This window comes from Triturus cristatus, chromosome 3_2, assembly GCF_964204655.1.
Source record: "Triturus cristatus chromosome 3_2, aTriCri1.1, whole genome shotgun sequence".
NCBI classification, from domain to species: Eukaryota; Metazoa; Chordata; class Amphibia; order Caudata; family Salamandridae; genus Triturus; species Triturus cristatus.
This window is the reverse complement of record NC_140584.1, coordinates 1,214,025,510-1,214,051,524: the sequence shown is the minus strand read 5'-3', so window position 1 is coordinate 1,214,051,524 and position 26,015 is coordinate 1,214,025,510. Positions and strand designations below refer to the sequence as shown.

General features: G+C 47.4%; 1 protein-coding gene across 1 annotated transcript; it reads right to left on the bottom strand.

Moving 5' to 3' along the window:
* Positions 1–153: 153 nt before the first annotated feature.
* On the bottom strand, positions 154–25,780 carry LOC146859479 (uncharacterized). The gene is made up of 3 exons (XM_085650207.1): positions 25,582–25,780; positions 12,134–13,450; positions 154–1,297 (listed from the first exon to the last, which is right to left on the bottom strand). Exons 2-3 carry the CDS (start codon positions 13,245–13,247, stop codon positions 387–389), a joined length of 2,025 nt encoding a protein of 674 aa, XP_085506333.1. The 5' UTR covers positions 13,248–13,450; positions 25,582–25,780; the 3' UTR covers positions 154–386.
* Between the last annotated feature and the right edge of the window lie 235 nt (positions 25,781–26,015).

Genomic DNA, 26,015 nt, shown 5'->3' with positions numbered 1-26,015 from the left:
TGTTGTGACTTTCCATGGATTAAATTTCACTCCGTGGATAGTAACTGTAGTGGTACTTTCACGTTTGCCACGCCTTCTGCTTAAACAGCTTCTTTATGGTTATTTGCTGAATTACTCAATTTGTTCTGCAACACAGGTCTCTTTCTCTACTTATTTTTATTTTTTCCCCAAGCTTGGTGTCTCCACATTAAGTAAGGACATGCCGGTACAATATTCCGCACTGCAGACAGCAACGCCACAACCTTCTGAACACGAGCCACAATTCTCTATCCTACATCTGCTGCAAACTGTGCTTTTTCTTTGGTTCCAAAAGACATATCGTCCTGTGGCCGCAATGGACTAGAACCGATGTTTTTGGTTTATCAAGGTTCAGGACGGCATCGGTCTCAGACAAAAGACCCCGTGTGGAACCTCTGATGCTTCCGGAGATGCGTTTTCCGCCTAAATCGTCTCCCGCACTCTGAGCACTCATATGGTTTTTCCCCAGAGTGTATCCTCTGATGGCTGTACAAATTTGAACTCTGTGCAAAGCTTTTATCACATTCCGTGCACTGGTACGGTCTCTCCCCTGTATGGGATCTCTCATGTACTCTCAGCTGTGACATCATCCGGAAATGTTTACCACAGTCTGGGCACTCAAAGGGCTTGTCGTCATTATGGATTCGCTGGTGACTGCGCAAACGCGCTCTGTGAGGGAAGGTCTTCTCACACTCTGTGCATTGATATGGTCCCTGCCCCATATGGGATATCTGATGGACTCTCAGGGTGGATGCCACCCTAAAGCGCTTTCCACATTCTGAGCATCCATAAGGCTTCTCTCCAGTGTGAATCATCTGATGGCGGCACAAGTCTGATCTCTGAGCAAAGCTTTTCTCACAGTCTGGACATTTATAGAGTCTGTCGTCCATGTGAAATCTCTTGTGCAAGATTAGACTTGACATATTTGTGAAACACTTCCCACAAACACTGCAAGAAAACGCTTTTGACTTGTCATGGATCCTGCAGTGTGCCAGGAAATGTGAGTGCTCAGTGAAGCTCATTCCACAGTCAGGACATTTATAGTGCTTACGTTCAGCATGACAGTTCTGGTGCTCCTGGGAGCTAGATGGGTCATTAATCCGGTCTCCAAGTTTGGTAGGCATGGCTGACATTTCCTCCTTTGGTCTGTGTGACAATTTCATTACTGGTTCAGTAGATGGGTCTTGTCCATCATCTTCAGAACATCGACTCTTAGTTTGAACATTCCATCCTGTAAGGGCTATTTGTTGTCTCTCAGTTCTGTTAATAGCTCCATTATCTGTTGAAAAAAATAATACATGATTCAAATATTATTTTATGTTTTGGTGAAACCTTAAGCCTAGAGGTGCCCCGTGCGGATCTGACTTCTGGTTCCTTGTCGCCCCCATCAACACACTGAGTTACTGAAACTGAATCCATTTAAAACTGGAGTCCACTACAAAAAAATCTAAATTTAAAGCTAAATGGAACAAAAACAACATACACAGGCTTCAAACGTCTATTGTGCAATCTATCTATCTTTTTTAACAGACTATGAATAATTGCTGTGACATCCACAGATGCATTTCGGTTCAGAACGGTGAATTCATGGTATTTGTTTCTTGGACTGGAGTGTTCGTGTAGCACTGGCTCTGGAGGGCAGTGCAGCACACTAAATGGCATCTGGATACTTAGCCAACATGCCAGGATACAGTGCCAAGCAAGCATGTTTACAATGTGAACTTAGGACAAATGTTGTATTACATACAGAGGGTCAGACACACAGCATCATAGTGGGGCTATTCATGTAGCATGGTTGTGGCTCGAGAGTGTAGCAAAGAGCTTTACACGTCAGGTAATTATTGTGATATATATATATACACACAGCAGCAGACGAATATTGTGTCGGCCGACACAAAAGAGAGCACTCACGAGAATTCATACGTGTATTTTCTGTTATAGTGCAGAACCTACCTCCTAGCACTGACAGATGCGTTTCGCCATTCCGGCTTTCTCGATGTCCGACAGTGCTGGGGAGGTTTTGCACTATTAAAGAGAATACATGTATGAATTCTTGTGAGTGCTCTCTTTTGTGTCGGCCGACACAATATTCGTCTGCTGCTGTGCTTCTAAATGTAAGCGGCTCACCACCGCTAGAGAAAGGCACCCAGGGCATGTGGAGCGACGGCGGCGATCTTCGTTTTGTGTATATTATATATATATATATTTGCACAAGGTGGGTAGATCCAAACATTTCTGCACATGTTACATATACCCGATCTTAGTATCAGTAGCACAAGCGAATAATTACACAGACATTCATAGTTTAGGTTCAGCATTAGTCAAGGGATGTCGTCAGATCAACTGGGATGGTGGGGGCAGGGTTGGAAGCGGATAGTCTCAGGTTTTCCCCTGGAAGAGAGGATGAAGGTACCGGCCTTGAGTGGTATTAGAAATCATGCCACAGGGTAGACCTGTAGGAGGAAGGGGATTGTTTCCTGATCTACTCTTTCTTTACCTTGAGGATTTCGGTAACAAGGAGGCTTCTGCTGCAAGTTTCAGGCAAAACGTTTGCAAAAGTATTGAAACCCAACAGCAAGGCACCAACAGCCTAAGCAAAGAGCACTTTCTCACGGGGGCCCTTCTAGACGGATTGTTAGCGTCATCAAGGTCGTTGACACTTTACCCCTTTTGCATTTTCACCTCTGCTGCATTTTCACCTTTCTTTCTCATCCACTACCTCTTGTTCATCCCTCCTTCCAGTTCATGTCCTTCCTTTTTCCTGCTTTTACATATCCATTCTCTCCATATACATGCTTCCTAGGGTTTTCTTCAGGGTATACGTCAGCATATTTTAGAATAAATACTGTAGTCTTGGCAAGATTACTATTTTCTTATAAATGCCGTCTTGCCTATCAGTGAGACTAGCAGAGTCTAACAGAACAGGGCACATTTCTAAAGGGAACACCCCATCCTGATAGAACTCCATTGGTTCCCCTTTTGAGCCTTCACCACCTTCAAACCCAAATGCATCATCTCAAGGCCATAACACCCAGCCAAACTCCAGTGACTGTCTGGCCAACAAGTTAACAAGCTCGCCACCTCTGGTGGCCTTTGCGCATCTGCAGCTCGGATACTATTGGATTAGAAAGAAGTGCAGAGAAAGAAACAGGTTAATAGGATTTCTTTCTGTATGCACCCAGGATCTGAAACAACACTCTCAGTTCCATCAGGGCCACTTAGACCCTGCATCGATTAGCAAACAGCTGAAGATGTACCCCTTAAAAGAGCATTACATCACAAACTAGTAACAGCCTGCTTCTGTTCTCAGAACCCAGATACCCCTGCAATCACTCGCTGACCGTTTCTTTACCTTTCGCACTGGACACGATACACAAATATGACATTGTTATAGATCACTCGTCGAGGGCACCTTTTCTGTTCCGGGAGGGCAGAGCACACGCTAGGAATCCGGCAGCGTGAGTCTCTCGCGGGCTGCAAACCATCGGGAAATCCGTTTCCCATTGGCCTCGGCGAAGCCACGTCGTGCGTAATTGGGACCTCCTGAAATGGAGGTCAGATGAAGAAGTAGCGGGTTCCGCTGGTCTGGTGAGGGTGCTCTGCACCCCTTGCCTTCTTCCTGGACCATTTTTACTTGTACTTGGACAGGCTTTCTCCGTGCTGGCTGCGCAGGGGACCTGAAGTCCGACTGCAGTTCTATTCATGCACCTTTGATTTCTGCCCGATTTCCCATTGCAGAGCCTTTAGGATACGTCTCTTTCAGGCTGCCTTGTGTTTTGGTTTTCCTGCTTACAGCCTGCTTCATTGGCCACTAAGTGGTTCGTCTTAGGCTGTTCAAGACATTTTCTTTAGCTCTCCAGAGAGCAGGTACTCTGCAAATAATTAAAGGATCTTTTTCCAGTTACCGAAGGATGTTGTATAAAAGCACTTTGTTCCACTGGATGTACTTTACGTAAGAGGTATATTTGGGGATCAGATTACTCATATAGGTTTGCTGTCTCTTTCACTCTATTTAACAGGGGTGGTTACTAGAGCGGGAGAGGTCCACACTCAACCCCTGTGACGACAAGCGGAGTCAATGAAGGGTATGTCACTATGTTGGAAGAAGCACTGATTCCTTAGCATTAACGCTGAGAGCATGCGTTTGAGTTTATGGTGTCATGGAAATTATTTATCTATGTCTATATCCTAATACAGCATACCCAACAGACGAATGTTACTTCCCCGACGGAGCTACGGATTGTGTTGGTTATTGCTTGCTTAAGTTTTGTTACAGGTATTTTTCATGAGCGATATGTTGTGCATATACATTCTGTAGCGCTCAATGGAATTAGATGTTGATGAATCTTGTTGATGGTGCCGCTCGGAGGCTCGCAATCAACTTCACCTTACCTGGGCTCTGGATTACAAGGATTTTACGGACACTAAAGACGCCGCGCTGAGTGGGGGTGCTTTTTTAACCTTTGAACTTCTACTCCGGGACTGCGAGGACCAGGCTGCTTGGCGGCCGCACCAGCTGTCTCCTCTTCCCGGCCCCTCCCCCCTGCAGGTACATAACGCCTCGCGGCCCCCGCTTCGCGGGAGCCGCTCGGAGGCTCGCAATCAACTTCACCTTACCTGGGCTCTGGATTACAAGGATTTTACGGACACTAAAGACGCCGCGCTGAGTGGGGGTGCTTTTTTAACCTTTGAACTTCTACTCCGGGACTGCGAGGACCAGGCTGCTTGGCGGCCGCACCAGCTGTCTCCTCTTCCCGGCCCCTCCCCCCTGCAGGTACATAACGCCTCGCGGCCCCCGCTTCGCGGGAGCCGCTCGGAGGCTCGCAATCAACTTCACCTTACCTGGGCTCTGGATTACAAGGATTTTACGGACACTAAAGACGCCGCGCTGAGTGGGGGTGCTTTTTTAACCTTTGAACTTCTACTCCGGGACTGCGAGGACCAGGCTGCTTGGCGGCCGCACCAGCTGTCTCCTCTTCCCGGCCCCTCCCCCTCAACATTCTCCTCCCATAAAACTGTGAAACTGTTCCACGCGCAAGCGGGACGCGCGCGGGACATAGCCCGGGGCTAAGCCTGGGCAAAGGGTGGGCCCTCTTAGGCCCTCAGAGGCCGAGTGAGGCCGGGCTGGGCCTGGCTACTGAACAGGTGGTTGTGGTAGCACTCGTACTCGTGTGCGCTTAACGCGTAATCATCAAATTGGCTAATATGGCTGATACCCCCAATTGCATCGACGAGGAGAAGACGAAAGTGTTGCCAGCTGGCCCTCTGGACACTTATTTTAAAAAGGCGCTAAGAGTGGATGAATTAGTTAACAGCTTGGACAAAAGGAGATCAGAGCGTCGTCGCTCAATAGAAAGCTTGAAGCTTAGGTCTTCTGATAACACGATGTCGCAGGTCCCTCCCCGGTCAGTGGATAGTGGTGGTGCCGTAGGTGACACTCCTACACCACAGCGTGATCCCTGCTTGCAAAAGGTATCTGCTCATATCTCAGTTTCATCACCCTTAGAGTTGCCCATACAAGAGAAACTTGCAAGCGTTCATCCCGACCCCCCTATAGATGTAATTAGAAGTGTGCAAGTACTTGGTAAACAGGTAAAGAAGGTCACTAAGCCACTTAAAGTGGCTAAGTCATTTGGGCCACCCCCCATTAAAAGAAGATGCAAGAAAGGGGGAGTTACAGTTAAACCCAAGTATAATTACTCTGAGTTTGGGAAGCACGAACTGAAAGGTTTAAACTTATCTAAAGGGCCAGGAGTCGTACCAACAAATACTCCCAACCCTGCTCCTCCATTGACACCTGTTGTTTTAGAACCTGATTTGCCTTCCTTAACTTCAGGCTTCATCCCTGTCGTCCCCTTGTTATCCCCCTCTCCTTCGGTTGCTTGCCAGGATGTCCTGGTCCATGTGATTAAGTCCCTTATTTCACCACTAATCGAAGGCTTATTAAGAGTGGAGAAAAAACTTGTGGACCTGGAAGCTATAATAAACTTAAAAACAATTCCAATAACAGGGCAGGGAAAGGCGGGTATTGGTAGTGGTACCGATGCTATAGCGGTGGTACCTAATTGTCACCCTCACCTCTCCACTCTACCTCAGGATACGGGAGAGCCGTCTAATTTGTTGGCGGTGTCTCAGTGTGTGCCTGTGCCGTCGTCAAGTGGGGGTTCTCAGAGTGTGTATACACGAGACGACAAAGAGGGTGGGGGGATTAATCTTGTCCCAATTACTTTGCGGGATAATAGGGAATGCCCTAGTATTGGTTTGCTTGCACCTAAGTACGTGCCACAAGTTGATCTGCCACCCGAAGCTGTACCACTGGTGGTTGTCTTGACGGGGGTTCCGCCTTTACCAGTTGACAAAAGAGAAGGGTTTAGCGAGCTAAAAAACAAAACCATGTTCTGGCTCAATAGTTATAGACCTAGCGAGGAGAAATTTAATGGTGAGATTTTACATGTGAGACGTCTCCCTTGGGTGGGCAGTACGACGAAAAATATTGCGGGTGACATCGTGGTAGTAAATTTCAGAGACCCTCGTGTAGTTAAGTACATTTTGGAGTGGCCTCCTGAAATAGGTAGTATTGGCATTGTCCCCCGTGCACTAACCTATTTTTACCCTAGATCATCGGTGTTTCCCCTCTCTGCTCCATCTAAGCAACCCTCCCTATTGCCCATTCCACCAGGCACATACAGACCGAACCACTTTTTGGGCCCCTCACACACCCAACAAAATACTGATCCTTTTGGGTGGCACTACATCCCTCCTAGTTTTAATAGGAATTCTAACAGAGGAGGTGTGAGAGTGAAGCCTTCTAATCCTTTAGTGTTGTCGAACAGGTTTGAAGCCTTCTCTAGTCTGGCTGATTGTGATTGAAGGTTAAAGCCCCATCGGGGCGGTGGGGGACCAACAGGATTATCTTGCCTTAAGAACGTCGTTTGTGTGAGGAGTATGGAAGTCCACGGAGCTGATCCTGTTAATACAGGACTTACAACTATAAGTGGACTTGCTAGTGGCGGCAACGTACCCACCCCTCTCTCTACCCCTTTGGTCAACAGTACTGTAATCCCCTTGATGATAGACCACCCAGTCCATCCAGAACCTATAGGTATTCAAACCATGTTGGACATGGATAGGCCTGCAGCTACCCCCTCAGTTTTAAAATTGAAAGATAATGAAGCTCTACACCTAGTTTCTTGGAACGTGGCGGGTCTACAAAGAAAGTTGGTTTTGCCTGAATGGAATGTCTTCATCGAACAATTCGATGTATGCATATTTCAGGAAACATGGAGTGTTTCTCCATTATATAAATCGGGATACACCACTTTTTTCATACCGGCCCTGAGTAAGGGCGGGGGTAGACCAGCTGGGGGTCTGCATGTATGGATTAAGATCGCCCTGAACCTTAAAATATCTATCCATGACTCCGGATGTTGCGACATCCAACATATCTCCTTTGAGGGGGGAATTAGTAGGTTTGACCTATTTAATGTCTATGCAAGAGGCACCACAGGGGACACAAACTCAAGTATTTTATCTATTTTAGATCAGGCGTTAGCAACTTGCCCCCCCTCCTCTAAAATTATAGTGGGAGGGGATTTTAATTGTACCTTCGAACCACTAGATGGTGACGATCCCTTGGGTATAGAGGAAGTGGACTCCAGATGGGGTATCCCGACCCTGTCTTTGCCCACAATTAAGAAATGGTCTCCTAGGGTTATACAGATTAACTCCCTTACCGTAGAACATAACCTCAGGGCTCTTAATGGTAGGACTCCTTCTGACCTTGACGGGGCAATGACCTTTAATAGGTTAAGCAGCCCGTCAAGAATTGATTACATCTTATTAGACGTGGAATTATGGTGTGACCTAGTAGATATGGTGGTGACTCCTTCACAGGATAGTGACCACAATCCCCTATGCATGTCGATAATATGGGGGAGGCGGAATACCATAGAGAGGATATTGCACCCAAGGTCTAATAAGGAGGTGATACCTTTCCAGGGCAATCGAAGACTTAAGTGGGAGAAGGTTCAGTCGCAGGCTCACAATTTGATAAAAATCAGGACGCTTGTCGAAGCCCTGAGTATAGAAATGGGAGTGTTTGAACCGGACCTAGCGCCTGCACAGGGCACGTTTTTTGCCCAGGCGTACAATAGTTTAACAGAGAAAGTTGGGGAATTCTTTCTCGTAAAAGGTAATAATAAGGTCAAGAGTGGTGGTAGAGTTAACAACAAAGCTATATCGAATAATCCCTGGTACACGGCGTACTGCAAAGCTTCAAGAAATGAGATTAGAATTGCCTTGCGTGAAAAGAACCAACTCCGGGTTAGTGTAGCCAGGAAAGAATACGCTAGGGCCTTGGAGCAAGCAAAACGTGTATGGGAAGAACAACACTGGCAAGACCTCAAGACAGCTTCCAATGGAAAGAATTCCACGCTGTTTTGGGATCTGATTAACAAAACCAGGTTGAATAGCTCTCGCCCCTTAGATAACCATATAACAGGTCAGCAATGGCATTCCCATTTTTCTTCAATATACGGTGGGCCAGAAACAACCAATACCCCCACTGTTTATGCCCACAGTGCCCACCCGATGCTTCCGGTTAGGGAACCCTTTTTGACATCTGAGGTGCTGCTAGCTATTAGTCATCTTACCCCTAAGAAAGCAGCAGGCCCAGATGGGATACCTGGTGATCTCCTTATGGAGGCCCCAGAGTTATGGGCCAACCTCATTGCAAAAATAATGAACCTCATCTCCCATGGTTACCCTGTCCCAGCTTCGTGGAAGGGAGCGGAGGTAATCACCGTCTTTAAGAAGGGTGCCAGAGACGACCCTGCCAACTACAGACCAATCAGCTTGATTGACGTGTTACAGAAGGTGGTTGGCAGGGTAATTATATCTAGGGTAGGCACCTGGATGGAAGAATTTCATGTGTTGTCACATCTCCAAGCAGGGTTCCGGCAAAAGGTGGGCACGATGGACCAGGTCTTTCGCTTTTCCGCGATCTATTGGAAGTCGGTTACTATCAATAAAGGTAGTTTATACCTGGCGTTCATAGATCTTCGGATGGCCTTTGACCTGGTACCACGTGAGAGGCTGTGGGAGGTCTTGAAGAACATGGGGTTTCCTGGCCCCCTCTTAAGTTTAATTGTGCATCTCCATGAGGGGAATTATGCCAGGATCAGGTGGGGTACCCAAGGGGAATTAACTGAAAAGATCCCCGTGAAGAGGGGTGTACGCCAGGGATGTGTCATGGCCCCTACGCTGTTCTCTCTTTTTGTGAATGGAGTGGTGGATTATTTAAGAGAAGAATCGGCTGACGCTCCATCCCTGGCAGGAGTCAAAATCCCCACACTCCTCTTCGCCGACGACACTATTTTAATCTCTAAGTCGCCGTCTGGCTTACAAAAGCTCTTGAACCGATTTAGTGCATTCTGCTCTGATAGAGGTCTCACTATCAATACTCTAAAAACCAAGCTCATGGCTCTAGCACCTTCACCCCGATTTAGAAATAACCTTTTACTTAATGGAGAGCCCTTGGAGCAGGTAGACTCATATGACTATTTGGGCATCAGGGTTAATAGTCGCATGAGCTGGAAGGATCACTTGGCTAAAATGATGTTAAATTATAAAAGAACATCTGGGGCGGTTATGAGTGAATATCGCAAATCTAACAGCAAGCCCCTTTCACCGCTCCTAACCATTTACGAAGGCCAAGTTCTCCCGTCCGCTCTATATGGCTCAGAATTATGGGGGTTTGAAAATACGGCAGAGCTGGATAGGGCTGAAAATAAGTTTTTGAGAGACGCAGTAGCCCTCCCAGTCTCCACTCCCCTAATTCCTCTAAGGGCTGACATGGGCAGGCGCCCCCTTAAGGATTTAGTGCGCTTACGCCCGTTACTCTTCTGGGTTCGTTTGCGCAGGACAAGGGAGCTCCTGGATTACGCTGCTGCCCTAGATGAATTAATCCAGCTAAACACCAATAATAGGATTAAGTGGCTGAGCAACTTGAAGCGGATGGTGGTGCTCCTGGGTTTGAGCGACTCATGGGCAAACCAATCACCTCCGCCCAAGATGGTGCTTAAAAAGCTCTACTGGAATCTAGTACAGCAGGAGACACTCTCTAGTAGTTCTGTGGGCTCACTTACTGAGCGCTTCTTGTCCTTTAAGTGGTCATGGTGCTTTGAACCCTTCTTGGATTACATTGAGCAGCCCTTAGATCGATCTCTTTACCTGAAGGTTAGACTCGGGATCCTCCCAGTAAATGATTATACCTCGGGGTGGAAAAATAATGTCGGCAAAATGAGCTCATGTCCTGGCTGTGCAGCCCCTACTGAGTCAGTGGCACATTTCTTTTTTGCTTGCCCAGCATATAGGGATGCTAGGAGGATCTGGCTAAAGCCACTATGTAAGAATATGGGTGTTAGATGCCACGCATCGGCCTTGCGGATACTTACCACCGATACCTCTTCGATTGCCATGGTCTGTGGAGTCGCAAAATTTTTGGGCAACGCTTGGCGCTCCCGCATGAGGCGCTGTAAAACCCATTCTGAACTATTTATTAGTTCTGAACCACTTATTAGTTAAGAGTATTTGGTTAAGATGCTCATCATGTTGGGTTGCGACTGTGCTTACCCTTAATGGTCTAATGTCAATTGTGTTTTATCAATCTTTTGTTCCGAATTTTATACTGTATTGTGTTATTAACTGCTCTTTTATGATGAATCTCATCGAATAAAGAATATTTGAACTGCATACCCAACAGACGAATGTTACTTCCCCGACGGAGCTACAGATTGTGTTGGTTATTGCTTGCTTAAGTTTTGTTACAGGTATTTTTCATGAGCGATATGTTGTGCATATACATTCTGTAGCGCTCAATGGAATTAGATGTTGATGAATCTTGTTGATGTAATTTCAGATCTCCCTCCTTGCTGTTCTCTCCCTTTCCTTCCCTCGCTTGATCATCCCACTGTCCTGTGCTTTTACAGCAGTTCTGGCTTGGGGCTATCAAAAGGCGGACCATTTTGAGCAACAAACCGGCCTTGAGGATTTACTACCTTGACAGACATACATACCTTTCTTTTCAAACAGAACTTTCTTCTCAACCAAAGAACAAGAATTTCTACTGAGCCAGAACCCATTTACATCCCTCAGAATATAAAGGTTGGCTTGTCACTTTCAGTGGGTAACCCGCTTCTTCCCTTCCCACAGAGCCTGCTCCATACATCAATGTTAGAAGAAATGAGGCTGTGTGAAGTTGTAAACACATTTACACAGAGAGCAAGGAGGATGAGCCGTCTAATTTCCAGTGCCTCTTCCAACAGTCCCACTGCAAACCCTCATCGTATTCTACAATCATACCCCCCATGGCAACCAGCTAATCTACATGCCACAATCAGCTACATACAGCATTTTATTCTAAGTCTCAAAGTGTCCATCATCTGTTGCACTGACGCTTGTTCTTGGTTTGATACCACATTCACCACGTTCCTTACCCAGTGAACTTTAACTGCTCCACTGCAAATGCAAACAGCAGAAGAGATAACAGACTTCCCTTCTGTGTTCCTCCCCACGTTACCATCTACAGTCTGAACATCTACACCCATTTCACAAAATGGTGACCAACCCCCAACCAGGTAAATGATTTCAACATGTCGCTCCAGTCTAGGGAGGTTATAGGTTTTTGCACAATGAAACTCACCACATGGGTGTTTCGAAGTGGATTTCCATAGTATCCTGTGTGTCCTCATTCACTGTATGTCTGAGTTGTTGTCTGGAATGCAGAGAATATCCTCCCTCAAGAGTTAAATTGTTGAACAGATTATGAAGTGCATGGAAACGGAGGTCACTTTGGAGGCAGGACATCCTAATGGATTTATATTTCGGGGACGGGATATCCGTCACCGTTGTGACAGAGTAACCCGCCCGCCAAGATCTAAATCGTGCCCTTAGTATAGGATCATTTTTGGGGCCTAATTAGAATAATATAATAATTTCTTCATTTATCTAATGTCTGGGTTTGGTTACATTAAGTCAGCCTCATAGTATGTGAAAAACAGCCCAGTTTCAGAAACTACCCCCTGCAGGATAAATATTACTTGAAAAATAGAAGTACCTGAAGTGGCTCCGAGCTGGAGAACACCTTGATTTGCATTTGTTCTCGTCACAGGGTCTACGGTGGCTGCACCTTCTTCAAGAAGAATGTCCACTTCCGTGGATAGGGTGGACTCGGGCACATGCCGTGCTGCAGGAGGCCAGGATTCTGGCTTGCAGTTCTGATCTGGGTACTGTGCATCAGGAGACAGTGGTTCTAGCTTGTAGTTACCATCCTTTCCCTGTACTTCAGGTAACACTTGCTGTAGGACTGGGAGTTCCCCTTTACCCTGCTCATCCAGACACTCCGATTCTAGCTTCAAGCAGTTATCTGGGTCGTGTCCATCAGTAACCACAGGTGGAACGCACCAACTCTGCTGCACTTTGCGTCGACTAATAAAATCGAATTCTGACCACTTATTTTGTTTTTGTTTTTGCCCTTTGATAATTACTGGCTGTACGCGTGGCCTCCTGGGTACCTCCGGCAGATCAGATGAGGCTGGGGGCATGCTGAGGATCTGCTGTGGTTTGTGCCCATGAATGAATAAGAGTTGTTTGCGCAGGTCCACCGCTCGGCTACGGCTCTCAGTGCTTACTGGTTGCATGCACTGGCTTTCTTGTTCAGTAAACGGTGGGTGTGTTCTCTGACTCAGTTGTGGTCTGCATGCATCAGTAAACACTGGCTCTTTACGCTTGTTTTGACCTCCTTTAAACACTGGCTGAAGACACCAGCTTGGGTCCACCTGACGCACTGGGAGAGGCACTGGCGGAAACCTGCCACCAACACAGTCTCTGCTGATCTCAGGACGGATCCTCCCCACGGACGTTCCACCATGTTTGAAGTAGTCATGAGCCTTTGTTATCCAGATTTGCTCCATGAGCCCTGCAACTTTCGTTGGTAAGTCTTTCATGGTATTCTGTAAGTTATCCAGTTTGGCTCCCAAACATCGCAATGTGGCTAAGATGACCTGGCTGGACTCTTCTTCTGTAGGTGGCTCACCGCCATGGTACCTTTGACCATCTAAGCTCAAGGCTGGTGCTGCACATATCTCACTTTCACTCACGTTGGAGATCTTGGCTTCTCCCTGCTGACCATTTCTGGAGACCTGAAACCCTATGCTCGACATTGCTAGCATTCCTGCTTCACCTTTTCACCACCCTAGAGACAGTAGCCTTGCAGAACCTCCAGACGAGAGGTGATGCTAAAGAAAGGTTCCTGGTGGGATCGACTGCTTGTGGTTTTCTCACTGGCTCAGTCAGGGGAGCATTGCAGTTTTTCTGCTCTCTGCCAGTTTCCTAGTTCCAATCCACACATCTGGAGAGTTAAAGTCTCAGGCACCTAAAAAGAGGTAAAAATAAACACTTAGAGATCTGATACATGCACAAAATCCCCATTCACCACTATTATTGCCCAGGTCTCCAAGTTGAATACTAAAACATTAAATACAAATATATCATCAGTTTTTATTGAATTTGCTCCCCAGTATTTATTCCCATCTCAGACCATGGTGCTTTGAAAGGAGTGTAGATTGTGCAGCACTTTGCCAAGTGTAGCTTTGCCTACCTCGCCACCCCGTGCCAGGACATGCCAGTGTTACCATTGTTGCAGTTTAGAGAATGGGTAATTCCCGCAAAAAGAGTGGAGAGACCGAGTAAGAGAGAGTGCAGTTATTTGGCGAGAGAACAATGAATGGGGAAATCGATCTTCGCATGTGGAGAACGCGGTCATTGGTGCAGGCTCCCTTATACACACTGCAGCTGCTCTTGCTAGGGCTTAAGTGTCGCAGGGCTTACGAGAGGATTACTGTGCCTGCATCTCTGAAATGGAGATTGGTGTCTCATTCAAATCGGGCCCTCTGAAAAACACCTGCCCATTGACTGTATCCCAATCCTTACACCCCTCAACCATCCCCCCATGACCACAGAACTCAATTTAAGCTGGTTCTGCAGCAATGGAAGTAGAGGCGATTAAAAAAAGCCCAACTTCCATTAGACCTTTTTCACTACTCCTGGCCATCAACACAACTGACGAGGAAGACCAGACACATTGGCTTTCAAACCATCTTGAATTCTGTGACATCATAACTTTAAACCACCATGGTCAGCATGCCAGAGGGCTTGACGCTAGACAAGTCTCTTTTTCTTAGATTTGTCCAACACTTTTATACGCTGGATCTTGATATCCTAATCCGCCTTCTGCTAGCTGGTGGCCACAATGAGATAACCCAAATGTGGGCTTTGTTCCTTTCTGTCCTGTCATTGGCTCGCTATACTCCAGCCCATCAATACCCACAGTTCAAGAGAAGAGTCCTTCGTCTCTTCGACATACAATAAGATTTTTGGATTTACTTAGAAAATGACTTCTGATAGAGGTGCATAATTCATATCAAACGTTTGGACAGCAATTTGTAGTTTATTGAAAATGGAGGATGCTTTGTCTTCTGCTCATCACCCACAGGCTAAGGACGGAACTCAACAGAGTTAACAACTAATTAGAAAGAACCCGCTAATGTCCTCTGGTCGATCAGCATGATTAGGTGCATCAGTGGGGGTTTTCTAAAGTCTGCTATGATAACACATCCCATCATACAGCTACACACAGTTCTTCCTTCTGTTATATTCAAGGCTTCCATCCAGAATTCATACCAGTTTACATTAAGGCACAACTAACAACTGCACTAAACAGTTACAAAAGAAAGAAAATCCAAACTCATATCGAACAAGCCGAACTGCAGAACAGAATCACTCGGATAAAAAAAAAAAAGACACTGGTATATAAATAAGGCTCTTTAATTTGGTAACATATGGAACAGTTGCATTTATAAGGTAAACACAGATATTTGCCCCAATTCATAGTCCAGGCACGGTCATTATCAATCTTGTGTCGGTTCAGTTGAATCTCCTTCTTCCTTCCATGTGCGCCCTGTAGTGCACAGGTCTCTCATGAAGCAGTTACACCTGGTACGTGCATTTACCCATCTCAGGCCTCCATTCTGATTGGATCTGAACCTGAATACGAGGTTAGGGCTAATCTAGATTATAAACAATCACGGGATGGGGTGCAATATCTGGTGGATTGGGAGTGGCGTGGACCACAGGCAAGGGCATGGACCCGCCTCGCAGGTTCATGCACCCTGCCTTTCCTGTGCATTCCACCGTTGATATGCTCTAAAGCCCTGATCTGGCACCAGACAACAGAGAGGCAGGACTGTCTAAGGTTGCTGGGACTGGTTTTACAGAAGAAACAAGGTATTTACCATAGCAAGGCTTTCCAGTGTATTTCTGCATAGCCAGATTTAGTTTCTGCCGCCATCTTGAAAGCGGGTGGCACAGACAGGACATTGTTACAAAGGTGGTACCATGACATCTAGAAGGAAGTAAATGATGCAGTTCATATTCTGCTTAAGCAACAATACTGGAAGGAGATTATCACGGAACTGCAATGCATGCCCTGGGTTTCCTTTGCAGCGATGTACACTGGGCATCTTAGGCGGCATCTTTCATAGCATGGCATTACCCAAGCTTTTATTGCTATGAAAAAAGGAGTGGTCAAGTGCACACCCATTTCATCCAAATGCATCACTGTGAAAAGTTTTGTTCCAAGGTTTTTCGCTTTGCATGCAGCCTGGAGGCGTAATCTGCCCTGATATCACGCACTTGTAACACATCGAATATTGGAGCGCAGTAACACTCCTTTCCATGACGCACAACTTAATCCAGAATTCTTGACAAAAATACCACACTTTTATCCATGTTTAATTTGCTTTATTCCATATACTCCAAATGTAATACTGCTCATTTCTTTAGTCCTGTCACAAATGAGGTATTTATATAATCCACAGTTTCGAATGCAACAGATATGCCAATCCAGGCCTTTTTCTGGAGCATGAAGTATACATAAATGGTCCTCAATTAGTTGATCTTAATACCCAATGCGTTTCAGGCTTTCCTTAGCCCTTCTTCAGGGGTTCACTACAAATTTAAAACAATACCATTAGATTTGATTTTAAAGCCTCTGTGCATACAAATCGCTAGAATTACTTGAAATAATTCATGCCATGCTTTACAACTGAACCCTTTTATGAGCGTTTTCCCTCTAAAAGCGTAACTTCACGCTATGTACTTCAGGCTCCAGAAAAAGTCCTGGATTGGCATATCTGTTGCATTCGAAACTGTGGATTATATAAATACCTCATTTGTGACAGGACTAAAGAAATGGGCAGTATTAAATTTGGAGTACATGGAATAAAGCAAATTAAACATGGATAAAAGTGTGGTATTTTTGTCAAGAATTATGGATTCAGCTGTGTGTCATGGAAAGGAGAGTATTCAATATATTTCCTAGTCTTTGCCCTCTTCCCATATATGCAGTGTTTGTTTCTGGTGCAGGAAGTCCTCCCGTTTGCTCTGTGAACATTAGTCTTTGTCGGAATGTCTCGCAGAGTGTCGTAAGGAAGGGATTGCAGGTTTTGCCTCCTTTCATTTGGATGTTGCACTTTGACTCAGTGTGTTTATGTTCTGGGTGAAGTAAGTGGAGACCTTCAAACGACATATTGAATGCCCTATATTTGTTAGTGGCCGAGATAAGAAGCTGCATGAACAATGATTTACTCTATAACAAATATACTCTATTTTGTTTGGTTTCTCTTTTACTAGCATAGCTACACTTTCGGAGTTACATACAGCTAGTTTGCAGAACATGTGGGTGTAGTAAAAGTATCATAGGTTAGTGGAGCAGTATTTATGTGCCTTCCTCATCTTTATTTCAAGATTTGTATTCGAGGGATGAGCGAGCCTTCAGCTGCATCTCTGGCTGGATTTTCTATCCCCTTCCCCCTCCCCCCTTCTCTTTCAGTCCGTCATTCACCCAATACTGGATTGGGAAGGGCTTGAGCTGAGCAGAAGGCGTGACTGAGCAGTAGCGATCCTTGGTGACCCACCGGGACGTTTATCTACCATAGATCAATACTGATAGGTCGGATGCAAATATTGCAGTTTTCCATCTTCCTCTTTCTGCATTTCTCCATTGACTGACAAAAGATACCGAATGTGTTCAAGAAGCTGCAAATGGACAAAAACAGTATAAACAAGCATTGGCATAGCCAATAGGTCTCGCCTTTGGGACCTTATAAGTGTTTAAGCATGCAACAGTTAATGTTGTTGCACCAAGGATATTGTGCTGCGTAACAAAATACTTACAAGGTCCCAAAAGCGAGACCTATTGGCTATGCCAATGCTTGTTTATGTTTCTGGGGCTGTTTTATTAGCTTGTGGGTCGGTTTTTACAGTGAATAGCCCTGATCTTAAAACAATTATTACGGGAAGCAAGCTCCAATCCATGCAGCCTTGCATAGCTCTCAAAACACTTCTACAGAGTGTGTGTGAATGTCTTTAAGTAAACACTGCCCCGCTTTGCTAACATGTGCCATTTTTTAGTTGTCTAATTCACTAACCAGTTGGGGGGAGGGGCACGATTATTTTGGTGCCCAGGCCTATATTTTGTCTGTCCGACCCTGGTAGAGAGGGGTATAATATGTGAAGTCTCGTTGCTAGCATCCGGTTCGGACAGAGTGGGGGGGCTGCTGGGGGGGGGGGGTGGTGGCAGTTTAGTCACGTTCGGTGTCTGGTTGTGGGCACCAGTTGCCCTGGAGCTCCTATGTCTGGACAGGGGTGCAGGCGGGGGTCACCTTGCACTGCTCCGGTGCGCTGGCAGCTGCTGGGTGTGTGACAGTTTGCTCGTTATCGGGGGGCGGTTGGGGGGGTTGTCACAGTTCACTGGATCTGGGTGGGGGTAGTAGTTGCCAGGCTGTGGGGTGTTATCTTTCAGTGGTGCTTGCTATTGGTAGCAGTACCTTGCTGGGGGGGGGGGGGGCGTAGTCCTGTGTGAGGGGAATGCGGAGGGCTTGTTACTGTCACTGCTTCTGGGTGGCCCCCATGAGCGGGTTGTTACCGGTCACTGGTTCTGAAGGGGGGGGGGGTGTAGTTGCCAGGGCTGGAGGGTGTTGCCTTTCATCGCTTCTCGTTGGCAGCTGTACTTGCTGGGAAGGGGGGGGCTCTTCCTGGCTTCGGATGGGAGCATTCGTTGTCCAGGCGGGGGGTGCTGCCTTTCATTGGTTCTCGTTGCCACCTGCACTGGGGGGGTGGAGGAGAGATGGGGCGGGTCGGGGCAGCACTCCCTGGCTCCAGACGGGAGCATTGGTTGCCTTTGCTTTGCATGTCGGGCACATGTTGCTGCCTGTGGGTGGCGGCCCTCACTTTACCTGGATGAGTTGGGTGAATGTCGGGCTGTGTGCGTTACATGGTGCAAGAGTAGCGAAGGGGCGTCAGAGGGTTGTCCCCCCCTCACCTCTAGAGTAGTGCGGGAAGTCTCCGTCCAGGAGTAATTTGAGTTGAGAGGGGTTCATCCTTCATGGGTGGAGCGGTTGCCCTGGTTAGTGTAGGGGGGTGGGGGGGGGGGTCGCAGCCTTCGCCTGGGCTGGAGGCAACAGGATATTTGGGGTGTCTCTGGGTGTGGCTCTGGTGATGGCCTCTCCACCTCTTTTGGTGGTGGCAGCGTCCTCTGGACATGGTTCTCCAGTGCGTTCAGAGGGCTTTCCACAATGTTTTTGTAAAGTCATTCATTCCGTTTTGTAAAGTCATTCCTTCCGGCAAGTTAAACAAGCGCTGAAGAATATACGCCCGGTATATATGTTGTAAGCTGTCTGCAGACTAGGGCAATATGTTCAAAATAAAAAGAAAACAATAAACTAAACCGATCGTGCTAATGACATGATAATTAAAAAAATATATGGCCCCTGCGCCTGTAGACACTGAGGGCATGTCTGGCGTTTCCCTTGCGGGAGCGAGCAGCAGGCGTGATAATTGCTAACAGATGGCGCCGCTGCTTGCTCCAGCAAGGGAAACGCCAAACGTGCACGAGTGCCCATAGAGAGCAGTGCAAACATGCATCATTTTTAACAAAAGTGCTGAGCGATGCCAAGAGGTCTCTCTAAGCAGCGCGCTGCGTAGGCAAGACCTAACCACAGGTACCTTCAACACAGGACTCATTATTAATTAAAAACATAGAGCATTGAGATTAAGAGCTGCAGAGGCTTTAGGGGTTGTAACTCTGGCCGAGAGGATGCTAGACACCTATGGTTTGATTTAGGAATCGGTTTATATTGCATTTTACTTAAAGCCATTTTCTTTAGTAAGGTAAAGCAGTGCCTGGCTGTTCCGGTTCTTAAGTGTTATGTATGTTTGTCATACTGTTTCTCAGTTTCTAACATCATGCCACATCCCAGAATAAACCTTGACTGCTCGCTCCACTAACCTGTGACCCAATTCCCGGAAGGGAGTACCAGGTCATTTTGTGTCAGTGCAAACAGTACTGTGCATCCAGACACAGCTGACAATGATAACATCCTTAACCAGTTATCGCCTAGAAACATCTGCATTCCTCTGGAGGGACCTTCTCACCAGAAATATTCTTCCTACACAGCACCACGGAAGATGGTCACAGACAGAAAGAAGAGTCAGATAACAAACCCTAAATAGGGTGACGCACTCGAAGCTGGAGTTACAAAGACCCTGTGGCAGATGGACACTGCCAAGGAGTTCCTGACAGATGCTTCGCTCTTGGAAACTCAGCAGAGTCCCCACTCTAAACTGAGGATGCAAAGCAGGGCACTCGCCGATTTATAGTGGATATCCCATTCCTCCCCTTATAGTCCCACGAGTGGTATGTATATCGCCTATTGTGAAGACAGAATGCATATGGCCAGTGCCTCATACATTCTTCCCCCACCCTCACGAAATAGATTCACCCTGGAATGTTCTTCAGCTGCACTCTATTCCGCCGGAGATCTGCCCTCAAACGAAGGAATGACCTAAACCCGTTTGGCTTACTGGCAGCTACATCCAGAGATCTGCCCGGTGATGCCTTACCCTGCTTGTAAAGGAGTGTGCTGTCCTCAGAGTAGGAAAATAGATAGCACACTCCGAGATCTGCCTAGGGATGCCTTACCCTGCTCATGATGGAATGAGATTTCCCAACAGCAGAAGAATAGATGGCACACTCCAAGATCTATAAAAGCGATGCCTTACCCTGCTCATGAAGGAGTGAGCTGTCCCCACAGCAGGAAAATAAATGGCACACCCCGAGATCTGCAAATTGATGCCTTACCTTGCTCATGATGAAGTGAGCTGTACCCAGAGGAAGAGTATAGATGCCCCACCCGAGAACAGCCCAGTGATGCCTTACCCTACACATGGAGCGAGCTGTCCCCAGAGGAGGAGAATAGATGCCCCACTCCGGGGTCTGCCCAGTGATGCCTTACCCTACTCATGATGGAGCGAGCTGTCCCCAGAGGAGGAGAATAGATGCCCCACTCCGGTGTCTGCCCAGTGATGCCTTACCCTACTCATGGAGCGAGCTGTCCCCAGAGGAGGAGAATAGATGCCTCACTTCGGGGTCTGCACAGTGATGCCTTACCCTACTCATGATGGAGCGAGCTGTCCCCAGAGGAGGAGAATAGATGCCCCACTCCGGTGTCTGCCCAGTGATGCCTTACCCTGCTCATGGAGCGAGCTGTCCCCAGAGGAGGAGAATAGATGCCCCACTCCGGGGTCTGCCCAGTGATGCCTTACCCTACTCATGGAGCGAGCTGTCCCCACAGGAGGAGAATACATGCCCCACTCCGGTGTCTGCCCAGTGATGCCTTACCCTGCTCATGATGGAGCGAGCTGTCCTCAGAGGAGGAGAATAGATGCCCCACTCCGGGGTCTGCCCAGTGATGCCTTACCCTACTCATGGAGCGAGCTGTCCCCAGAGGAGGAGAATAGATGCCCCACTCCGGGGTCTGCCCAGTGATGCCTTACCATACTCATGGTGCGAGCTGTCCCCAGAGGAGGAGAATAGATGCCCCACTTCGGGGTCTGCCCAGTGATGCCTTACCCTGCTCATGATGGAGCGAGCTGTCCCCAGAGGAGGAGAATAGATGCCCCACTCCGGGGTCTGCCCAGTGATGCCTTACCCTACTCATGGAGCGAGCTGTCCCCAGAGGAGGAGAATAGATGCCCCACTCCGGGGTCTGCCCAGTGATGCCTTACCATACTCATGGTGCGAGCTGTCCCCAGAGGAGGAGAATAGATGCCCCACTTCGGGGTCTGCCCAGTGATGCCTTACCCTGCTCATGATGGAGCGAGCTGTCCCCAGAGGAGGAGAATAGATGCCCCACTCCGGGGTCTGCCCAGTGATGCCTTACCCTACTCATGATGGAGTGAGCTGTCCCCAGAGGAGGAGAATAGATGCCCCACTCCGGTGTCTGCCCAGTGATGCCTTACCATACTCATGGAGCGAGCTGTCCCCAGAGGAGGAGAATAGATGCCCCACTTCGGGGTCTGCCCAGTGATGCCTTACCATACTCATGGAGCAAGCTGTCTCCAGAGGAGGAGAATAGATGCCCCACTCCGGGGTCTGCCTAGTGATGCCTTACCCTGCTCATGATGGAGCGAGCTGTCCCTAGAGGAGGAGAATGCCCAGCTTTCATATAGCTTTGGACACGAAATGGTGATATGCAACTAAACTTAGAGCAGGTTTGGCCAGGAGCAGGACCTTTTGTTGCTCCTCCTCTCAAGGCTGGAACTAAGCCTACGATACTGTTTCTGTTTAATGCCTGGAAGATGTGCTGCTGCACTGCCAAAGAGAGGACAGGAGTCAATCTGACCTGGTGGATACGTCAAAGGCACAGCTGATGGAGATCTGAGGGTGGTGGCTTGAACCAGCCCAGGAGTTATGAGATCTAAAGAGAAAAAACAAGAGACCCAGAGCTTCCCCATCTATACACCCAGGATCTGGACCAACATCCAGTTGTCATCAGGACTTCTCCAAACGCAATCCAATGTAGGAAGTGGCTACAGATGCCCCTCTTTGCGAGCACTGCCTCACAGTGGAGTACTCTCAGAACTCAGCCACCCTTCCAAACACTCCTGAACTGTAGATCTGCCCTTCAACATGTAAGACATTGAGTTTGATGTATGTTTGTGATACACGAATACCACATGACAGCGCCCCCGCCTCACCTTGTTTACTTAAGGGCTATTCAGGAGATTAGAAGTAATGGACAAGGTATGCAGAGAAATTAGCCAACTGCGAAGGGACAGAAGAATTACACAGTGCAGTAGCAGAGGAACTCACCCCCATAGCTCCAATTGCGGGACCCGTCTGCAGCCCAGCGGGTGGGAAATAAACTTTTAGAGCCCCTCAACTCTAAGGCACTCTCTGCAGTTATGCTTATGCTGTCAGCAAAAATAAAACTTTCTTAAATATACCTGTGTCTTCAGAGTGGAAATGGAGCCTGGAGCGCAAGGTTAATTACACATCTCATCAAACAGTTCCCTTCTCTGCGCTGGAGCAGCCATTGACTGCAAGAAACAAACGATGGTTCTACATAGTTTCCTCCAGAAACATTCAACTGCACAAAGGAACTAAGCATGCACCTTGTGAGCTCTCATACAGGGAACTAAACATGCACCTTGTGAGCTCTCACACACAGGGAACTAAACATGCACCTTGTGAGCTCTCTCACACAGGGAACTAAACATGCACCTTAGGAGCTCTCTCACACAGGGAACTAAACATGCACCTTGTGAGCTCCCTCAGACAGGGAACTAAACATCCACCTTTTGAGCTCTCTCACATAGAGAAGTAAACTTCCGTGTGAGCTCTCACACAGGGAACTAAACATCCACCTTGTGAGGTCTCTCTAACGCAGGGAACTAAACATTCACCATGTGAGCTCTCTCACACGGGGAACTAAACATGCACCTTGTGAGCTCTCTCACAAATGGAAATAAACATCCACCTTGTGAGCTCTCTCACAAATGGAACTAAACATGCACCTTGTGAGCTCTCTCACACAGGGAACTAAACATGCACCTTATGAGCTCTCTCACACGGGGAGCTAAACATGCACCTTGTGAGCTCTCTCACACAGGGTACTAAACATGCACCTTGTGAGCTCTCTCACACAGGGAAGTAAACTTCTGTGTGAGGTCTCACACAGGAAACTAAACATCCACCTTGTGAGCTCTCTCATACAGGGAACTAAACATGCACCTTGTGAGCTTCCTCACACATGGACCTTGTGAGCTCTCTCATGCACTGAACTAAAATCCACTTCAAGAGCTCTCTCATTGAAAGAACTAAACATTCACCTTGTGAGCTCTCTCGTTGAAAGAACTAAACATTCACCTTGTGAGCTCTCTGACAAATGGAAATAAACATCCACCTTGTGAGCTCTCTCATACAAGGAACTAAAATCCACTTCAAGAGATCTCTCATACAGGGACTACACATCCACCTTGTGAGCTCTCTCACACAGGGAAGTAAACATCCAAAGTGTGATCTCTCACACAGGGAACTAAACATGCACCTTGTGAGCTTTCTCACACAGAGAAGTAAACTTTTGTGTGAGCTCTCACACAGGGAACTAAACATCCACCTTGTGAGATCTCTCCAACGCAGGGAACTAAACATTCACCTTGTGAGATCTCTCCAATGCAGGGAACTAAACATTCACCTTGTGAGATCTCTCCAACGCAGGGAACTAAACATTCACCTTGTGAGATCTCTCCAACGCAGGGAACTAAACATTCACCTTGTGAGATCTCTCCAACGCAGGGAACTAAACATTCACCTTGTGAGCTCTCTCACATGGGGAACTAAACATGCACCTTGTGAGCTCTCTCACACCGGGAACTAAACATGCACCTTGTGAGCTCTCTCACAAATGGAACTAAACATCCACCCTGTGAGCTCTCTCACAAATGTAACTAAACATCCACCTTGTGAGCTCTCTCACAAATGGAACGAAACATGCACCTTGTGAGCTCTCTCACACAGGGAACTAAACATGCGCCTTGTGAGCTCTCTCACAAATGGAACTAAACATCCGCCTTGTGAGCTCTCTCACAAATGGAACTAAACATGCACCTTGTGAGCTCTCTCACACTGGGAACTAATCATGCACCTTGTGAGCTCTCTCACACAGGGAACTAAACATGCACCTTGTGAGCTCTCTCACACAGGGAAGTAAACATCTGTGCGAGCTCTCACACAGGAAACTAAACATCCACCTTGTGAGCTCTCTCTAACGCAGGAAACTAAACATGCCCCTTGTGAGCTCTCTCGCACAATGAAGTAAACTTCCATGTGAGCTCTCACACAGGGAACTAAACATCCACCTTGTGAGATCTCTCACATGGGAAACTAAACATGCACCTTGTGAGCCGTCTCGCACAGGGAACTAAACATCCACCTTGTGAGATCTCTCTAACGCAGGGAACTCAACATTCACCTTGTGAGCTTTCTCGCACACGGGGAACTAAGTGTGCACCTTGTGAGCTTTCTCGCACAGGGAACTAAACATGCACCTTGTGAGCTCTCTCACACAGGGAGCTAAACATGCACCTTGTGAGCTCTCTCACACAGGGAGCTAAACATGCACATTGTGAGCTCTCTCACACAGCAAACTAAACATGCACCTTGGGATCTCTCTCACACAGGGAGCTAAACATGCATCTTGTGAGCTCTCTCACACAGGGAACTAAACATCCACCTTGTGAGCTCTCTCGTGCACAGAACTAAAATCCACTTTAAGAGTTCTCTCATACAGGGAACTAAACATACACCTTGTGAGCTGTCTCATACAAGAAACTAACATCTGGGTTAAGAGCTTTCTCATATATGGAAATAACATCCTCCTTAAGAGCTCTCTCATACTCGGAGCTAACATCCACCATGTGAGCTCCCTCATGCACGGAACTAAAATCCACCTTAAGACCATTCTCATACAAGGAACTAAACATCGTCCTTGGGAGCTGTCTCATACAAGTAACTAACATCCACCTTCAGAGCTCTCTCATAGAGTGAAGTAAAACTGCGGGTTATGAGCGTCACACAAGGAGCTGCACTGATACATTTTCGGTTCTGAGGAGAAGCTGTTCATGCACATAAAGTGTTGCCACACACCAGGGGTGTGCACCTACAGCTGTCTCAAAGGAGTAGACATCTACATTGGCAGCTCTGACTCGCATGGAGCTGTACACTCTGGAATCTGCACGTGACACAAAGACTCCTGACACAGACAGAGACAGATCTGCACATGAAATAAAGAGTAGTAAACATACACTCTCACACACTCTTGGATCTGCACATTACACTAAGAGTCCTGACCCATACTTACACTGGGATCTGTACAGGACACGAATAGTATATGTGTGTGTGTACACACACACACACACACCCACTGATCTGTACATGGCACTAAGAGTCGTTACAAACACAGAGACGTATCTGCACATTACACTAAGAGTCCTTAGACACACACAGAGTGATGTGTACAGAACATTAGGAGTTGTAAACATACACTCTGGGATCTGCACATGCCACTGAGTGCACACACAGGTCTCTGCTGTGACATTCAGTACCTCTCGGCAGAGCTCCGCTCCTCTTCCTCCTCCTCCTCCTCCTGTTGTTAAACTCCAGCCCAGACCCGGGAGTTAAGAACAATCTTTGCTCAGAGCCGAGCAGGAGCGCGGGGGGACTTCCGGGTTAAGAGCCGTTCGCATCGGAAGTGAATACAGCCTCTTCCTGCCAGTGTCTGAGGTCAGTAACGAGTTACAAAGTGACAGAACTGGAGACCTCCCGGTGCTGCCTCTGCCCGGCCTGACCCGGAACTGGACTCAGTACCTGACATCGCTTCCGGTGCCTTCAAAGGGCCCGCGAACTGTCGACGTCAGTGGCTGAGAACGAAACTAAGGACGGAAGCAGAGGAGCCCTGCGCACTACTGACCCTCAGTGCATCACAGACCCTCACTGCACCACAGACCCTCCCCACACCACAGACCCTCCCCACCACAGT